The 18,110-nt window shown below is 42.7% G+C and overlaps 1 protein-coding gene across 1 annotated transcript in view; it reads left to right on the top strand.

Annotated features, from left to right (window-relative positions):
* Positions 1-2,915: 2,915 nt before the first annotated feature.
* Clic4 (chloride intracellular channel 4) overlaps positions 2,916-18,110 on the top strand; it is a 66,963-nt gene continuing 51,768 nt past the window's right edge. The window contains exon 1 of the mRNA XM_020155979.2: positions 2,916-3,186. Coding sequence (XP_020011568.1) covers positions 3,118-3,186 — 69 coding nt within the window. The 5' untranslated portion in view covers positions 2,916-3,117. The remainder of the gene's footprint in view (positions 3,187-18,110) is intronic.

Genomic DNA, 18,110 nt, shown 5'->3' with positions numbered 1-18,110 from the left:
CCCAGAGTCAGAGGAGGGGGAAGGGAAGTGTGTCCCCAGGGCAGCCTTGCTGGAGGCATCATCGCTTTGGGAAACCTGACCCCGTGTGATGCGGTTGCCATAAAGAAACACAAACCACCTGGCTTCTCAGACCTGCAGAACAGGACCCCCCAAATGGTGCGAAGGGACACAAGATGATACAGTCGGAACGTGGACCAATCATTCATTTTGTTTGTTTGAATTGATAAGCTGTTCTACAAGGCTGGATCACAGCCATGGACAAAACCCAACACAAATCTCTGCCCTGCAGGGTAAGAGCAAGGATAAAGGCCTGAGGCCACAGCGTGCGTGGCCTAGTCGAGGAACAGCAAGAAGGCAGGTGTGGCCAGGGTGGGGAGGTCAGAGAGATGTGTGGAGGCCACACCTCCACCCATCTTCAGGATTTCTGTGTGTGTTATAAAGGCACCTGGAATGCTAGGTGCTATGGAACCTCCCTGAATAAATATTCTTTTTCTCCCCTGCCTGGCCAGCTCTCCCCACCCAGGTGAGCCACTGGGTGGACCTCAGAAAACCCTAGGTGTGACCAGGTTTCTAAGCACAGCCTTGGGGTCTAAACCTCCCCCTGGAGGATTCCTGGTGGGCAGAGGCAGTTAGCTCTGAGGAAATACCACCTTGTGGCTCTGTGGAGGAGACCCCAGGGCTTCCACCCAGCTAAGATCAGTGTTTAGTGATTGAAGCTCAGTTGGGCCCCTCCTTCCATACCTGGTCATCTCTGTATCCTGGTGCTGTGAGCCAGCCTGGGGCCCCACATAGACACACATGGCTGATGTCATTTGATAAGCCCTTAGGTACACCTCAGAGAACAGTAAGCCCTGAAATATTTCCTTGCCTCTGGGCCAGCCTGGGGTCTTCTTTGAGTTTCGGTTGGATCATTTTCTGTTTGGCTTCGCTTTGAGCTGATTAACCATTTTGGTTCCTTTTTAGGAGTGGGGGCGGGGGGGGGCGGGGAGCCTGAATTCAGTTCATGATTCCATGAAAAAATGAACATGGAGGAGTGGAGAGTAGGGGAAAGGTGGCCCAAATAATGTATACACATGTAAGTAAATGTAAAAATGACAAAATAAAAAAATATATATTTTGAATCTTTAAAAAAAAAGAACAAGGGGCTCAGTCCAGAGTCCAGGCAGTCACTTCAGTTTTTTTTTTTTTCAGTACTTGGGCTTGAAACTCCACCAGCCCTATTTTTGTGAAGGGTGTTTTGAGATAGGGTCTTGAGGAACTATTTGCCGGGGCCAGCTTCGAACTGTGATCCTCCAGATTCCTGTCTTCTGAGTAGCTAGGATTACAGGCATGAGCCACCAGCACTTGACTGTTTTTGTTCCAAATCTCCATCTGAGAGGTGGCATCCTGGTATTTATTACTTTTCACCAAACAAGCTGGTCACCGAGGGAGTTGAATATGATGCCATCCCAGCCTGCAGGGATGGGTAGGACTGTAGAAGACAGTGCAGATAACAGTCATCACTAATAGCACAGCACAGAGTAAGGCCAAGTACCAGTAACTAGCTCCCACCCTTCCTTTCTAAATAATGAAATGAGGCCTGGGGTTTTTGGGAGTGGGCTCCACAGTGTGTTCCTAATTGTTGGGATGCTTTGTACCTCTAACAGTGTCCCTGCATTACAAGAACTCGCTTTGGGTCAGCAGAGGAAAAGGTTGTAGGTTTCACTGTATTTTCGTGCATATATTCAATTTGTTCAAACATAGTATATTTTCTATGCACTAAGGATGTGGAGACAAATTCCCCCCCTTCCATATTTGGCCCCTCTGGAACTCACTAATAACCTAACTCAGAAATTGAGGCAAAATGGCCATGAGTCAATAATTAGGAAAAGGTAGAAGGTAGAACGCCTCCGGCATTCAACAGCATTAAGCCAGGCCCGGGGTGCCGCCCACTGCCTTCTTCAAAGCCCTCCTCCAGTCTTTGGACCTTTGATTTCTGCCCTCAAGCCTCTAAGAACAGTTTGTCCTGTTTGAGGACCACCTCTGCAGAATTGTCCCCGTGCTTGTTATGAATTCCTCTCTTCCACGGGGAATCTGAGAACCAGACAAAGGAGGGCCAGGCAGCATCCAGATGGCCCACGGGGGAAACAACAGGACAACGGTTGGGTAGTTCGGAGTGGCCATCAGGCACGGGGTGGGGGGGGGGATGCGGTTCCAGACTCTGGGAGAGAGGGATCCCGATCCGCGTTCACCTCAGGGTCTACCTCAGAGCCTGGAACCCCGTAGGGTGTCATAAAGTATTTGTGAACATGCGGGTTCCCGTACAGAAGCGACCGGACAGTCAAAAGGAGCCACAAAGAGGAAGAAGAAAAAGTCACTTCTAAGGAAGCAAAAACTTTCGGAAAAGTTTTCTCGTAAAAGGCAGCCTCACCTAACAGAGGGAGCTGGGGAGATGGCCCCTGCGGGGAAAGAGCACTGAGTCTAGGGGCTGCAGCCGGTGGGGGGAGAAGGCTGCAGGCGCCTCCTCGCCTCTCCAGGCGGGCGGAGGCATGAGGTCACCTGGCACACAACCAGCAACAGCTGCGGAGGACACGCCGGCACTGCGGAGAGAGGCGGTGTCAGGCTCCGGCCCCCGGGGGAATTTCCCTTTCGCCCCTTCGGGAGGCGTGGCTCGTAGGCCTGCCCACCGCTCTTCGTACCGACCCGCCAAGACCACACCCCCGACCCTAGGCCACGCCCCTCACACCCCCCCCGACTCTCGAGCGGCCCCTCCACCACCCCCGCCGCAGGCCACGCCCCCAGGAGCTCGGGCCAGCCCATTTCCCCCGAAGAGTCCCGCGGTGTCGGGCCTTGGCCCCGCCCCTAGACGAAGCCCCGCCCCCAGGCAGCCCCGCCCCTCAGGCAACCCCGCCCCGCAGTTTGAAGCGGTAGAAGCTGCTGCCGCCTCCGAGTCGCGCGCGAGGCGTGGGGCGGTGCTGGAGAGCTGAGGCCGCGGCCAGCTCGACGCTTGGACTGTCCAGCGAGCGCAGCGCAGCGTAGCGGGAGCCGCCGGCAGCTAGAGCAGCCCCGGAGCAGAAGCAGAAGCAGAAGCAGAAGCAGCAGCCGCGTCGCCGTCCGCGGAGCCCAGCCAAACCGGCCATGGCGTTGTCGATGCCGCTGAACGGGCTGAAGGAGGACAAAGAGCCCCTCATCGAGCTCTTCGTCAAGGTGAGCGCTCGCCGCCGTCCCGCGTGCTGAGCCCCGGCGCCCGCCCGGCCGCGGGGGGCGGTGTCCCTCCGAAGCGCCCCCGAGGGCAGAGGGAGCGTTGCGGGCTCCCGCGTCCCCCGACCCCATTGTCTCGGGGCCACCCGCGCCTTCCCGCCTCCCCGGGCCCGTCGCGGGGGGCTGGGGCGGGGACCGGTCGCGGAAAGCCCCAGAACGGGCGGCGGACGGCGGCGGACGCCACAGCGGCGTCCCGGGTCTCGGCGAGTCGGGACGAGCCTCCCCGCCCCGGTCCCCAAGCCTAGCGGCGTGGCTCCTGTCACCTCCCCCGCCGGGAGCCCCATGCCCCGAGCCACTGGTCAGATGAGAACCCCAACTTGTCTGAACGCTTTTGCAGGGAACACTGGCGCCCCGCCGGTATGAAACTGAAACTTTTAATTTAAGATGCAATCTCCCCCCCCAAAAAATGTGCAAAATAACAATAGTGATAATAATCATAATTTTAAAAAAGGCAGGTGCTCCAGGTAGGGCTCCGGAGAAGACCGAGATTCCCAAGTTGGGTTTTCCTGTCTTAGGTATTTTACCACCATCTGGTTTTCTTGTTTCTCGAGCGCCCAGGGTTTCGTATGATGCAACGTTTTTGGCTACTCCCCGGGGTTGCTGCCCTTTTGTTTTGAAAGAACAAATTGATGAGAACGAATTTAAAGGGTTGACTTTGTTCCCTCCTCTGTTGTTTCTTCGACTTTTATATCCTGGAACTAACCTTATTTGCTTTCAGATACGATCCGTGTCCTCTTTTCCCGTTTTCTCTAGTATTTTTCAGAGTAGCAAAGGAGAGAGAAAAGTTGTAAACATCTGGATCAAGCTGCTCTTCCTAAAACCGGAGTCTTTGAGATGTTCTCAGCCATTTGCTTAAGAAGCCAGGCTCATTCAGAGTGAAAGTTAACAGGAATCTAGAACTGTTCTGGTTCTTTTCTTCCTGAGTTTTTATTTTAAAGAGCGGAAGACGTGGAAGGGTGTGTTTAAGAGATGGAGAGAAGAAATGACCTGCCAGTTGATCGAATCAGTGTTTTTCTTCCGATTTTCTTTCAGCAATCAGTTTTAGAAACGTTTTGACAGAAGGGCGTAGAACTCCCCGAATACTACGGAGTCGAAGCCACTTTTTGGGTGGCAGGTACAGTACTTGGAGATGAAGAGAATATAGGAAGGAACGCGAAATAAGAAAGGAAGAGAGGGGCGTGGAAGCAGCAGAGAAAGGAAAAAGGGTGGGTCAGATTTTTACGAAGCTAGGAGTAAGAATTTCCATATTTCAAAAGAAGTGTATTATACTAAGTGCCTAAGAAAACGTAATAATGCTGAAACGTTAGGAGCATTTTAAACTCATTGGATGAGAATACAACAGCTATGGCTTCTAATTTAGTATTGCTGTGCTTGAGCCAATACGATAAGACCAAAAAAAAAAAGTTTAGGAATTAGAAAGGAACTGGAGGTATGGCTCAAATGGTGGAGTACCTGCTTCCTAAATTCGGAACCCTGAGTAAACCCCAGTCTCACCAAAAAAAAAAAAAAAAAAAAAAATTAGAAAGGAGTACAGGGTGTGGCTCAAGCTGGAGACCCTGAGTTCAAACTCCAGTACTCCCCCAACCCCCCAAAAAAAGCATTAGAATGGAGGGTTGGGGGGTGTGTGGCTCAAGTGATAGAGAGCTTGCCTAGCATTGAGAAGGCCCTGGGTTCCCCTTCAAAAGGGGGAAAAAAAAAAAAAAGGCTGGAATTTAGTGGCAGAGCACTTGCCTAGCATAAGCAAGGCCCTGGTTTTTATCCCCAGCAACACACACACACACACACACACACTAAATAAAATGAAAATGAGAAAGGACATGATGCTTACTGTTGATAACTTCCATTAGAAGGAGATGGGTGTGGTGCACTGTTTCCCAAAGTTGAGTCACTTGCATACCCCTTCCTAGTCTTTCATACTTGGGTTGTGAACCACCTGAAGTCATCCTGCTTATCACTAGTTGTGAGTCTTTCTCATTGGGCTTGGAGGATCAGAAGTCAAGTCGTAGTTCTGTGCTCATTTGATTGATTATTCTGGGTAATTTATTTTCCCTCTCCTTATTTTTATTTGTGAAATGAGAAGTGAAATGGTTTTTACTGGCCTATGATTCAACCTAGACCAACTTTGCACTGACACAAATCAGTGTTAGTTACGACTTTTTAAAAAATTTATTATTATTGTTGTACTGGGGGCACAAGAGTCATGTATTTGAAAGGGAAAAATTGGGCACGTAAAATGTAAAGGGTTTTTTTTTTTTTTTTTTTGTGGTTCTGGAGTTTGAACTCGGGGCTCATGCTTGCTGGGCAGGCCCTCTTACTGCTTGAGCCATTCCACCGGCCCAGGGATATTCTTGATTTCATCTCAAAATGAAATGCAAATGGGGGAAAAATACCCTTGTAAAAAATAGTTATTTTGAAAGTAATGACAGACAGAGGCTGTGGTTATCCAGAGTGGTGTATATTAATTATATTGCCCAGAGTATCTGTTTTTGTAGCAGAAAACTAGTTTTTTAAATGGGAAATGAAACTACAAGATTTATTATATACCTAAGGTTTAGGAGTGTTAGAAGCACATAATACGTGTAGAAATTAGAAATTTGATGGTGATGGCTGTGATGAGCCTGTTTAGGGCTGAGATTTATATTTAAGAGAAATTGACTAGGTCCTTCTGTAGTAGTGTGAGTGGACTCGGCTTTATTTCCTTTAGTTTTTGAAGTTGTCTGCTCATGAACCGAGTAAATCCCAATCCCCTGCTTGTGGGGTTTTTTTTGTGTGTGTGAGACTGGGGTTTAAACTCTGCGCTTTGAGCTTACAAAGTAGGTGCTCTATTTTGCTCTTATTTTTTCATTTCTTTTGTTTTGTCAATCCTGGGATTTGAACTAGGGCTTCATGCTTGCTAGGCAGGTACTGTGCCATCTTGAGCCACTCCACCAACCCCTTGCTCTGGTTATTTTGGAGATGCGGTCTCACGAAGTATTTGCCCCAGGGCTGGCTTGGAACTGTGATCTTCCCTCCCAATCTCAGCCTCCCAAGTAGCTAGGATTACAGGTGTGAGCCATTGGTGGCTTGTCTGTTATTTATTTATTTATTTATTTGTCACCTCCCCCAACACCAAGAGGGTCAGAATAGTTTGATTCCCTGCAGTTTGACTTTTTTTTTTTTTTTTTGAGACAGTCTTGCTGTGTTGCCTAGGCTGGCCCGCAAACTCCTGGGCTCAAGCAGCAGTCTTCCTGCCTCAACCTCAAGTAGCGAGGACTATAGGTATGCATCACAGTGCTGGGTTCACCCTCCTAACAGTGAATGGGGGCTTACAATAGCAGTCATCCTCAACAGTGGAGAAGTCTTCTCCCAACTTTGGGTCTAGTAGGTGTACATATTTCTAGTTGAGAGCCACCAACCAGTAGGGTAAAGGTCAGACCTTTTAGCAATGGCATAAGGCCCCTTATAATCACCACGGTCTAGGCTTCTAATCTAGTGTGTCCAGTTACTAATCATGGAATCCAAGGCACATTACTTAAACCTCTCTGTGCCATGTAGGAACCGTTGGGATATTAATAGATTAACCTTATGGGAGTAAATTAATTAATATACATAGTATGCAATAATCTTGGGACAGTGTCTCGTACACAGGAAGCAAATGAATGCTAACTGGCATTTTTGTGTATAAATATTTATAGCAGCTCTCCCCTAGTAAGTAGAGAAGAAGTTTCTTGAGGGTATGTATTCCTATGTATTCCAGCACCTGAAATTTAAGAGGTTTGAAGGAGATTGCTTCTTCTTCTTTTTCAAGCATTTTGTCAGTGTTTATCTATTCTTTGGAATTGGAAACCATTTGCTTAGATCCTTATGTACTCAGTCACAAACCTTGGTCTTTTGTCTGCTTTTTCTAGCTTCCAGTCTTTTAAGACCCTTGTGATTTTATCTACCTACCTCTTTTCCATTATGTAGTTCTTCTGGTGTTTTCTGCCTGTTTTCCGTTATTGTTTCTTCTTGGCTATGTCCTTAATTTGGGACATAGGTATTAACTCGAGAGAGGTTAGGAAGGGACTGAATTTTTGAGTATTTCTTTTGCTTGTATGAGTCCAGCTCTTATTGACACTGATACCTCTCCATTCCCACTGGTAGCTTTGGTATGATGTGCTGCTATGTCTCATCTTAATTTAGAAAGTAATCCCTTTGCAGAGTTTAGTTTTATGGGTTGGAATTTAAATTCGATGTACCATTATGAATTGGGACATCATTGTTTGCAGTAGTCACTAAACTTCTGAGATTAGGGTGGTGATTATTATTATTGTTATTACTATTTTTTTTTTTTTTGCGGTACTGGTGTTTGAACTCAGGGCCTACACCTTGAGCCACTCCACAAGCTCTTTTTTGTGATGGGTTTTTTTTTGAGATAAAGTTTCCCAAACTCTTTTCCCCCAGGCTGGTTTTCAACCTCAGTCCTCTTGATCTCTGTCTCCTGAGTAGCTAGGATTACAGGAGTGATTCTAAGTAGTTAATTTGCTGAAGGGTGGAATGGTACAAAAGAGTAAGTTTCTTCTTAGGTATTTGGAAGGGGTTTCTAATGAGCACCTGGACCCTGGAGCTAGACTGCTTGGTTTGAGTCAGGAGAGATCCTTAAGCGCTCAGTGCTTCAGTTTCTGTACCTCTAATATTAGGATAAAGTAATAATAATATCAGTTTATAGGGCTGCTGAGGGTTAACTGGTCATCTGTGTAGACTAATTAGGGCAGTCCAAGCTATTGTCATACATAATACCTCCTCCCCAAACAGTGGTTCAAACAAGATGGAAATTTTATTTCTTTCTTTGTTGTTTGGGTTTTTTTTTTTTTTTTTTTTTGGTGGGACTGGGGTTTGACACTCAGGGCTCTGCACTTGCAAAAGCAGGTGTTCTAGTTGGAGTGGCTTTCTTCCTTAGAGCCATTTAGTGACCAAGGCTCTTCCAGCTTATTTTCCTAACCCCCAGAGCATTGTCCTCTTCTGACTTGTTACAGGTGGTAACCAACAAGTCCTGATTGCAGCCAGTGAGAGGGGGAGAATATGGAGGAGGCATTTTTTTTTTTTTTTTTGGCTACACTGAACTATGGGCCTCCTGCTGGCTAGGCAGGCAGGTGTTCTACCATTTGAGCTATACCCCCAGTGCTTTTTTGCTTTAGTTATTTTTCAGGTAGGGTATGGTATGTTGTGTTGTCTTGTTTCCTTCCTCCCCCGCCAGCTGCAGACTTCATTCCTCCTACCTATGGCCTCCTGAATCTGGGTTTACGGTCATTATCTACCATGCTTGGCTTGTTGGTTAAGATGGGGGAAGGTGTTTTCACTAACTTTTTTGCTCAGTCTGGCCTCAAACCATAATCCTCCCAATCTGCACCTCCGGGTAGCTAGGATTATAGTAGTGTACTATCCTGAGAGGAGGCACTTCTTAAGTGACCCAACCTGGATGTTGTGTTTGTTACTTCCTGTTACATTCTACTGGAGAGAACTTAATCACATGGCTTCATCTAATTGCAAGGAAGGCTGGGAAGTGTGGTGTAGCTATTTAGCACCCTCTGTAAAGCATTAAGAGTGCTTCCACCTACTTTTTTTGTTTTGTTGTTTTGGTAGTAGTAGAGTTTGAACTCAGGGCCTCAGGCTTATAGGCAGGCGCTCTACCATTTGAACCACTCTGCTAGCCCCTTGTTTGTGTTAGGTATTTTTGAGATATGGTCTTGAGAACTATTTGTCCAGGTTAACGTAGAACTGTGATCCTTCTGATCTCTGCCTCCCAAGTAGCTAAGATTACAGATGTGAGCCACTGGTGCCCGGCTTGTTTTTGTTTTTTGAGACAGAGACTATGTAGCCCATGCTAGTCTTGAATTAGTGGTCTCTTGCCTCAGCCTCTGGACACCTGGGATTACAAGTGTGTGTGTATCACTATGCCTGGTTTTAAGCATCTGTTTCTGTCATTGATAATGGTATATTCTTCTTAAATTGGACCTTGTTAATAGGATTCTTAAATTGGACCTTGTTAATAGGATTCTGGGGATTCTGTAAATCCTTGAAGTCCATAAAAATTTCTCTGGGAGTCTTTTTTCTGGGGATTTGTAATCTAAAGGTTAAGAATCACATTCTAAAAGAAGTAGATTTACTGGTGGAATTCTTAGAGTTAAAATAATTCATACAGGCCAGGTTTAAAAGAGGAGTTGGGTTGCTGTTCACCCAGGTCACTTCCAGTTCTGATTAGCTGTGACTTAAAATAATTTGCTGGCATGAACCAAGTGCCTTATGCTTTGGAAGAGTTAAGGAATTATACTTAGGTTTAAAAATTTTATTAGAGAGTCAAATGTGGTTCATGTTAAGTTGAGGTAGGAGATTTAGGGAAAAATGGAAGTAGGTTTGAATTTGACGTTGAAAAAGAAGTGAATAGGTGGATTGGAACTAGCCAACAAGAATAGGAATGTTAGTTTTGACATTTTGTAAACTCCTTCTGCAGGAAACTGTTGATAGATTGATAACTCTGAAAAAAGGAACCAGGAATGATTTACATCTTTACAGCCAGGGAGACAAGTTATTTAAAAGTTGGAAACTGCCCTCAACGCAGAGAAACTAAAGCAGATACTTTAAAGCAACTGAGGCCAATAGGAGAAGGGGACCAGGAACTAGAGAAAAGGTTAGATCAAGAAGAATTAACCTAGAAGGTAACACACATGCACAGGAAATCAATGTGAGTCAACTCCCTGTATAGTTATCCCTATCTCAACTAGCAAAAACCCTTGGTCCTTCCTATTACTGCTTATACTCTCTCTTCAACAAAATTAGAGATAAGGGCAAAATAGTTTCTGCTGGGTATCGAGGGGGTGGGGGTGAGAGGGAGGGAGTGGGGGGGCAAGGGAGGGAATGGGGGTGAAGAAATGACCCAAACATTGTATGCACATGTGAATAAAAAAAAAAAAAAGGGGGAAAAAAAAAAACCCAAAAGAATAAAACAACTACGAGTACTAACAATCTTGAGAAAAAAAAAAAAAAGTTGGAAACTTTAAAACCTACCTTAAGTTTTTGTTAACACATATATTTTCCTAGCCTTGTTTGTTCTCTTTATACTTCCCTATGTTTGGAATGCTGTCTGTTCTTCCTAGTGGCGTTTGGGAAGGTGTATACAGTTGTTTGCCAGTCTGAAGTGAGAGTTTTTTATATTTAGTTTCAAGGGCAGACTTCTTTATATAAGCAGAACATATGAAATATATTTTCTAGAAGAAATGTTGCGGAGAACTTTGTTCTAATGATTGATCAAAAACTTATTCAACCTTTAGATAAAGTTACCTTGTAGCTGATTGGTTTGAGGTTGAGGTTTCTGGAGGGGAAGATTCAGGAGATGGAAGTGAACATAGAATGTGAGGTTAATAGGATCTCTGTTTTTGTTACTTTCTACCTGCATTGTTCCTGAAGACCTGACAGTGCTGTTTTTGGCAACTGTCAAGGTGCTGATTTTGGTTAAATATAAAATTCTCAGAGGAAGGGACCCAGAATGGGGAAGAGACAGGAGGCTTGTGAACCTAGGGAGCTGAAGAGCTGAACATGTGAAAAGCTCAATGCAGTGTGAGTAGTGATAGGAAAAGGCAATTGGAAGACCTTGGTGTCACTAAAAGTCTGTTGGTTTGGAATGATGCATCCAGAGGTGCTCAGAAGCCAGTAAAAGGATGGTGAGCCAGACTTTCACTCTTTCTGTTTCACTAGTGCACCAGAGCCTCAGTTTTCTGGTATCTCTGGAATTAGGGAATTAGTCAGTCTATGAAAGGGGGATGGGAATGTGATTAAGGCATGGGTTTAGGTTTTGAACAAATAGGGGAGTGAGCTACGATGTGTTCATTCATTTTAGAGGTACTCATGGAGAATGGAAAGGGAGTTTCTGAAGGAAAAGAACATTAGGTCATGATTACAAACCAAGTATAGATGGAAATCTAAATTTAATTCAGGGCATTAGTTGGTAAATTTCCTTGGAACTTTTAATCCTTTTGTCTCTTGAGACTTGGCTTTTATCCGTCAGTGGCCAGTACCAAGTATTGGTATAAGGAATATCAATTAGCCTTATTTGATTTCTGGTTTTCCTTATTTAAAATATAAAACCAGGAGACTGTATTAGTCTAATTATAAATTTATGGAAGTGGTAACTTAATATAGATAAATAAGACCATATTTGAAAATTGTGTCATAGGCAGATTAGAAGTATCTTAAAACTGAATATTAATTTTTAAAATAGCCTATCTTAGTTGTAAAAAGGGGTTTTATTGTGATATTTTAATGTACTTTGATCAAATTAACTTCCTCTATTACTCTTTCTATCCTCTCCTTTAAAAACAATTTTTGATGTGTTTCATTATTCTACTTTCATATATGTGTATAAAATACTTCAATCATTGAATATTAATATTTTGAACAAGTAGCAATATTAGCGTTAGGGCCAGGTATTGACCTCAGAGTTTATCACATGTATTTTGTACTTTCAGTGTTTTTTTTTTTTTTTAAACAAAACTGAAATACAGTATATAACACTACTAACACTAAGCTAGCTAGGAAGGAGTATAATAGATTTTATTCCTTTTTTGTAATAAAATCATTACTTCTAGCTTTACAGGAAAAATAATTTATTCTTATGAAAAGGATTTAGTTCTCAGTATAATCCAGTTAAAATGTCAATCACCTGTTCTCAGCAAGTATTGAATTTTACTGCTGTGCAGCATAGCTGTTTACTTGTATGTGTGGGAGAAGACTGAAGGAAATCTGAACAAACGTTGAGAATACAAAACTGCACAATTAGATGGAAGTTGAGGTAATTAACGGCTAAGGATTTGTGAGTTTTATGCTTGTTTTCCTCTAGTAACAACCTGTAATTCATTTTGGAGTTAGAGACCAGGTGGTAGATTACTAGTGCGCAGTCTTTCAAAACTAAAGAGGAATCAAATTAGGTTATTGTGCCACTGAGGAAAGCTGGAAGAATTGTAGCTGTGAGATGAGACCAGTTGATAGACTTAAGAAATTAAGTTTTTTTTTGTGGTACTAAGGTTTGAACTCCAGGCCTGCACCTTGAGGCATTCCGCCAGCCCTTTTTGTGTTAGGTATTTTTGAGACAGAGTCTCGAGAACAATTTGCCTGGGCTGGCATCGAACTTCAATCCTCCAGATCTCCGCCTCCTGAGTAGCTAGGATTACAGGCGTGAGCCACCGGCACCCGGCAGAAATTAAGTTTTGGCTTTGAACAAAACATATACCCAAGACTGAATTGAAACTTTTGCAAAGATGTAAGCTTATGAAGAGTGTGCGGTTTTATATTACTTGGTATTCTAGGTTACAGCATATTTTAGTTAACACAAGAATCCAAAATTGGCTTAAAAATGATTAGGGCTTGTTGATTCTTCATTAAGTCATGTAAAAACTATATTTTTTGCACTTTTTAATTGTCAGTATGGCTCTCAATTGCAAATATATCCTAGTGTTTTCCAAAATTTGCATGAACCAATAAGAATTTGTGTGTAATATTTTAAGTTCTTCATAAGAGCAGATTGAAAAATGAGGCCAAGTCTGATAGGTAGTGTATTGAGTTAGTGTATATTAGCTTAAAGAAAATTTACCTGGTTTTCTTAGATTTTGGCTATGTTTATCTTCCAGCAGCACCAAAGAACATTTGCCCTATTTGATCTTTGTTGAAAGAAAGATGTGAAATCTACCAACACCTAGGCATTGCTCAAAGAATAGATACTGATTAAATAGTTTGAAGATAGACTCTCCCTTTGTGCTCTTCATGAGAAATCTTTTCTAAAGTGTCTTTTCAGAATTAATTTCTCCCATCCATATCTATGTACTAGGTAAGGTATGCCCGTTTTATAGTTGGAGGCTATTAGATACAATCTTTGCCTAGGAACAGTTGAGCACAGTATAGGGATCATAACAGAAGCAAATATTAATTTATGCTTTCCATGCACTGTGTGCTGGAGACCTGAGGAAGAAGAGCAGGCCCTTTGTCTTCAAGGAGCTCACACAGATCCTGACAGCCAGCTGAGATGGTGAGTGGACAAGCTGTGGTTGATGATAGCAGTCAGGGGCTGCTTTTTCCTGCATAATGCAGTGACTTCGTTTTATGTGCTTAAAAAAATAAATCCAGTTGAATTATGAGCTTAAGAAATTATTTATATTGGGTGCCTTTTGTGGTACTGAGATTTGAACTCAGGGCCTCATATTTGCTAGGCAGATGTTCTAGCCACTCTGCCAGCCTTTTTTTTGTGCTGAATATTTTCAAGGTAAGGTCTCACAAATTATTTGCCTATGCTGGCTTCGAACTGCCATCCACCATCCACCGTCCTCCTGCCTTCTGAGTAGCTAGGATTGCAGGCATGAGCCACTGGCACCCAGCTTACCAGTGTTTATTGAATTAGATAGAACCTTCTTGATCAGGCATTCATGCACAACTTGTATTTCCACTCTCCTCTCCCACTGTGGCTGCAGATATACCTCATATTCTAGTAGATTAGTCTTGAACATGTCTTGTACTTCTTTCCTTCGTGGAAGATTTTTGTTGGTGTTTCCAATGCCTCTGCGTTCTCCATTCTTTCTCCTATTCCTAATTTCTGCTTACCAGAAGAACATGTGTTTTTCATTCTTTTGTTTAATAAATATTAGACACTGTTGTGGGTGTTGTATACCTAGTGAACAAGGTCCCTGTCATTATGGCAGGCATATTCAGTTGGGGAAGGAAAACAATAAACCTACTGTCTACTAGTGACTAAATGGTGTAAAGAGAAATGAAGGAGCAAGGAGTACATTGAATGATGCTGGGTGATACTTTTGATTTAACTGGACATTTGACAGTGGAGAATAGCAAACAGGGAGACCAAGTCAGAGACTAAGTGGAAGATCCTCTTTCAGTAATTCAGGCATGGATGATTGTGGCTTGGGTGAAGGCAGGAAGTAGCCTGATTCTGGATATATTTTTAGGATAGAAAGAGTAGGATTTCCACATGGTTTAGATGTGGAATGTGAAAGAAGAATCAAGATGTTTCTAAGATTTTTGTTGGAGTTGCCATTAATTGAGGTAGAATGATTGTGGGAAGGGCTGATCCTAATAGGGAGATCAGGAGTTGGGTTTTTTTTTTTTTCATTTTTCTTTTATTATTCATATGTGCATACAAGGCTTGGTTCATTTCTCCCCCCTTCCCCCACCCCCTCCCTTACCACCCACTCCGCCCCCTCCCTCTCCCCCCCCTCAATACCCAGCAGAAACTATTTTGCCCTTATTTCTAATTTTGTTGTAGAGAGAGTATCAGCAATAATAGGAAGGAACAAGGGTTTTTGCTGGTTGAGATAAGGATAGCTATACAGGGCATCGACTCACATTGATTTCCTATGTGTGGGTGGTTACCTTCTAGGTTAATTCTTTTTGATCTAACCTTTTCTCTAGTACCTGTTCCCCTTTTCCTATTGGCCTCAGTTGCTTTAAGGTATCTGCTTTAGTTTCTCTGCGTTAAGGGCAACAAATGCTAGCTAGTTTTTTAGGTGTCTTACCTATCCTCACCCCTCCCTTGTGTGCTCTCGCTTTTATCCTGTGCTCATAGTCCAATCCCCTTGTTGTGTTTGCCCTTGATCTAATGTCCACATATGAGGGAGAACATACGATTTTTGGTTTTTTGAGCCAGGCTAACCTCACTCAGAATGATGTTCTCCAATTCCATCCATTTACCAGCGAATGATAACATTTCGTTCTTCTTCATGGCTGCATAAAATTCCATTGTGTATAGATACCACATTTTTTTAATCCATTCGTCAGTGCTGGGGCATCTTGGCTGTTTCCATAACTTGGCTATTGTGAATAGTGCCACAATAAACATGGATGTGCAGGTGCCTCTGGAGTAACAGTCTTTTGGGTAGATCCCCAAGAGTGGTATTGCTGGATCAAATGGTAGATCGATGTCCAGCTTTTTAAGTAGCCTCCAAATTTTTTTCCAGAGTGGTTGTACTAGTCTACATTCCCACCAACAGTGTAAGAGGGGAGTTGGGGTTTTTTGAAACGAGTTCACTACGTAGCCCAGGCTGGCCTTGAACGCATGATCCTCCTGCTTCTATCTCACAAGTAGCTGGGATTACACGTGTAATTCTAGCTGCCTGAAGGGAGTTTAGTTTCTGACTTGTTCAATTTGAATGTCTTAAGAGTTTATATATGGAATGTGTTGCCTAGTGGAGAGGCTTATGATAAAGAAATACAAAAATAATCAAGAAAGAGAACAGAGCATCTTGAGAAAAAGTGAGAGAACTCAATTCAGATGGAAGGGTTTTGTGAGAACATGACATGGAGGGTAAGGAATATTTAGGGGAGAATTCCAGCCTGGAAGAATCAGCATATGTAAAGGCTGAGAAACTGAAGAAACTGAGAGTGTGACTTCCCCAGAAACAAAATGAAGTTCAAGCTTGAATAAAATCTACCCTTCAACATTTAATTTGACCTGTTAAATTTTTTCCCCCATGTTGCTTCTGTTGTCTGTCATTTTGCAGAATTTACCATTGCTTTTTTCCTTTATTTCTGGCACTTATTCCTTTAAATGTGTTCTAAGAAGGCTGTGATGCTGGAGCATGTGGATTTTGCCAAAACCTATTCCTTTGTCTTGTTAAAAATAATATCTCAAGCAAATTTTGGACTCACTAATAAAGCCCTAAATTCCTCTGTATTCTCATTATGTAGTTTAGGCTGACATTGAACCTACAATCTTCCGGTCTCAGCCTCCAGAATGCTGGTATTTCCTTTGTGATATTTGAGATCTGAGATCCCAAAGTCGGAGCTAGAGGATGGCTATTGACTTGAGGTCTCATTTGCATTCTCAGTGTAGGCACTGAAATGATGGTCTATTTTGGAGTTGAGGTCATTAGTATGCATATTTCAAGTATGTAATTGAGTCATATGGGACACTGGATCCTTAGTGTTTTGCTGTTGTTAGAATGTAGTAGTGAGGAGGTTGGACTCTTGGAGCCATGCAGCCTGTGTTGGAAACCTGGTTCCTCCTTTCACTGAGTGCCTTAGTAGCTCCACTGGTGTAATAATGTCTATGTCTCTTAGGCTTTTGTAAAGGTTAGAAGTGTTAATATAAGAAAAGCACTTAGAGCCGATGTATAGTAAGTCTGATTTCTTTCTGTTATTCTGCCTTTGGGAATTTAGTGTTAATACTGTGTTGGCCCATGGTTAAGTTATATATTTAATATATGTGGCTTCAACCTCCAGAATATTACTAAGGGAAGTATTTGCTAGGCTGCCACTACAAATAGGGAACTTGCTATTCTTTTTGTTCTTTCTTTTTTTGATGGGACTGGGGTTTGAACTCAAGGCTTTGTGCTTGCAAAGCAGGAGCTCTACCACTTGAGCCACACCTCCAGTCCGAGAACTTGCTGTTTATTAGAAGAGAAGGGTTAGTGCAAAAAAAAGCCCATGATTAGACTTAAACTTATTCATGACTTTAGCTTCAGTGAACCATGATCCTGCTGATCCTGCTGGGTAACTAAAGGCCAGTGACATTGGACTCTGCATCTTAGTCCATTTGCCTTATAGCTCTTTCTGGACTTGTAGCTAAAGTTGAGGGCTGTTATTAGGAAGTGTTTTTTTTTTTTTTTTCCTCTCTTTTTCCTTTTTTTTTTTTAAAAAAAGTGAAGGCACAAAAGAAACAAAAGAAGAATAGTGTAGGATATAGGACAGTGGTTGTGTAGAGGTACTTTTGAATTATGTATTTTTTAAATTATTTCTTGATTTTTTAAACGATACTCAGTTATAAACTTGAATTGGTCATATATCAGCCGGCATTTATCTAGTTCTGTCTTTGGGGGAAAATGTAGATATGTTTAAGTATTTTCAAAATCTTTATCATCACAGAAGTAGAGGAAACATTGAGTTCATTTAACTTGTAACAAGAAATACAGGCAGTGTACATTTAGTTTTTTTAAAAATTGGTAATATTGGGGTTTGAACTCAGGGCCTTGCACTTCCTAGGCAGGCAGGTGCTCTACCTCTTGAACCATGCCACCAGCCCTTTTTCTGTTGGTGTTTGAGATATGGTAGTCTGGAATTTGATTCTCCTATTTGTGCTTCCCCCATAGCTGGGATGATGGGGGCACACCACTATACCTAGCCATAGATTTAGACAAGGTCTTGTGAACTTTTTGCCCTGACTCTGTCCAGCCACAATTCTCTGCTTTAGTCATTGGAGTGCTGGGATTATAGATGTATTGTATCATGCTCAGCTGTACAGGTTTTGTGCTTAGTAACTTTTAAGGGTAAGGGTAGAGGTAAAGTCTCCTAATTAATTTATCTCTAGATTCTAAGGTTATTGTTTAAAAACAATTTTTTTTTACACCTTATACCAGAATGGGATGGTGATAAAACTTTAAAACTTCAGCATGGCTGTAATTTATAGATGGTGTAAATGACTTCAAAATCATTCTTTTTTTTTTTTTTTCCCCTGGTACTGGGGTTTGAATTTAGGGTCTTAGGCTTGCTAGGCAAGTGCCCAACCTCTTGAACCACATTTTCAGCCCTAAAATCTTTCATCTTATTATAATGTTATAATTATAACTTGCTCCTATAGAGGACATAGTAAACTGACACATAGGAAATAAGTAGTGGACTTTTATTTCTCTGTTAAAAACAGAATATCAGATAGCATTGGGTGCTAATTATGGACTGGGTACAGTACACCAGTCTTTTACATGTATTAGCTAATTTAATCCTCATTTATGCTCTAAATACATACTATCAATACAATTTTACCTGAGGTTTAGCAAGGTCATTCCTGTGTACTGCTGAAGGGCCAGCAAGTAGCAGTACTGGGGTTTGTACCACGGCCTTTGTTATTTCCAGAGTCTGAATTT

The sequence above is a fragment of the Castor canadensis genome, chromosome 7 (genome assembly GCF_047511655.1).
Source record: "Castor canadensis chromosome 7, mCasCan1.hap1v2, whole genome shotgun sequence".
Classification (NCBI taxonomy): Eukaryota; Metazoa; Chordata; class Mammalia; order Rodentia; family Castoridae; genus Castor; species Castor canadensis.
This window is presented reverse-complemented; position numbering and strand designations above follow the sequence as displayed.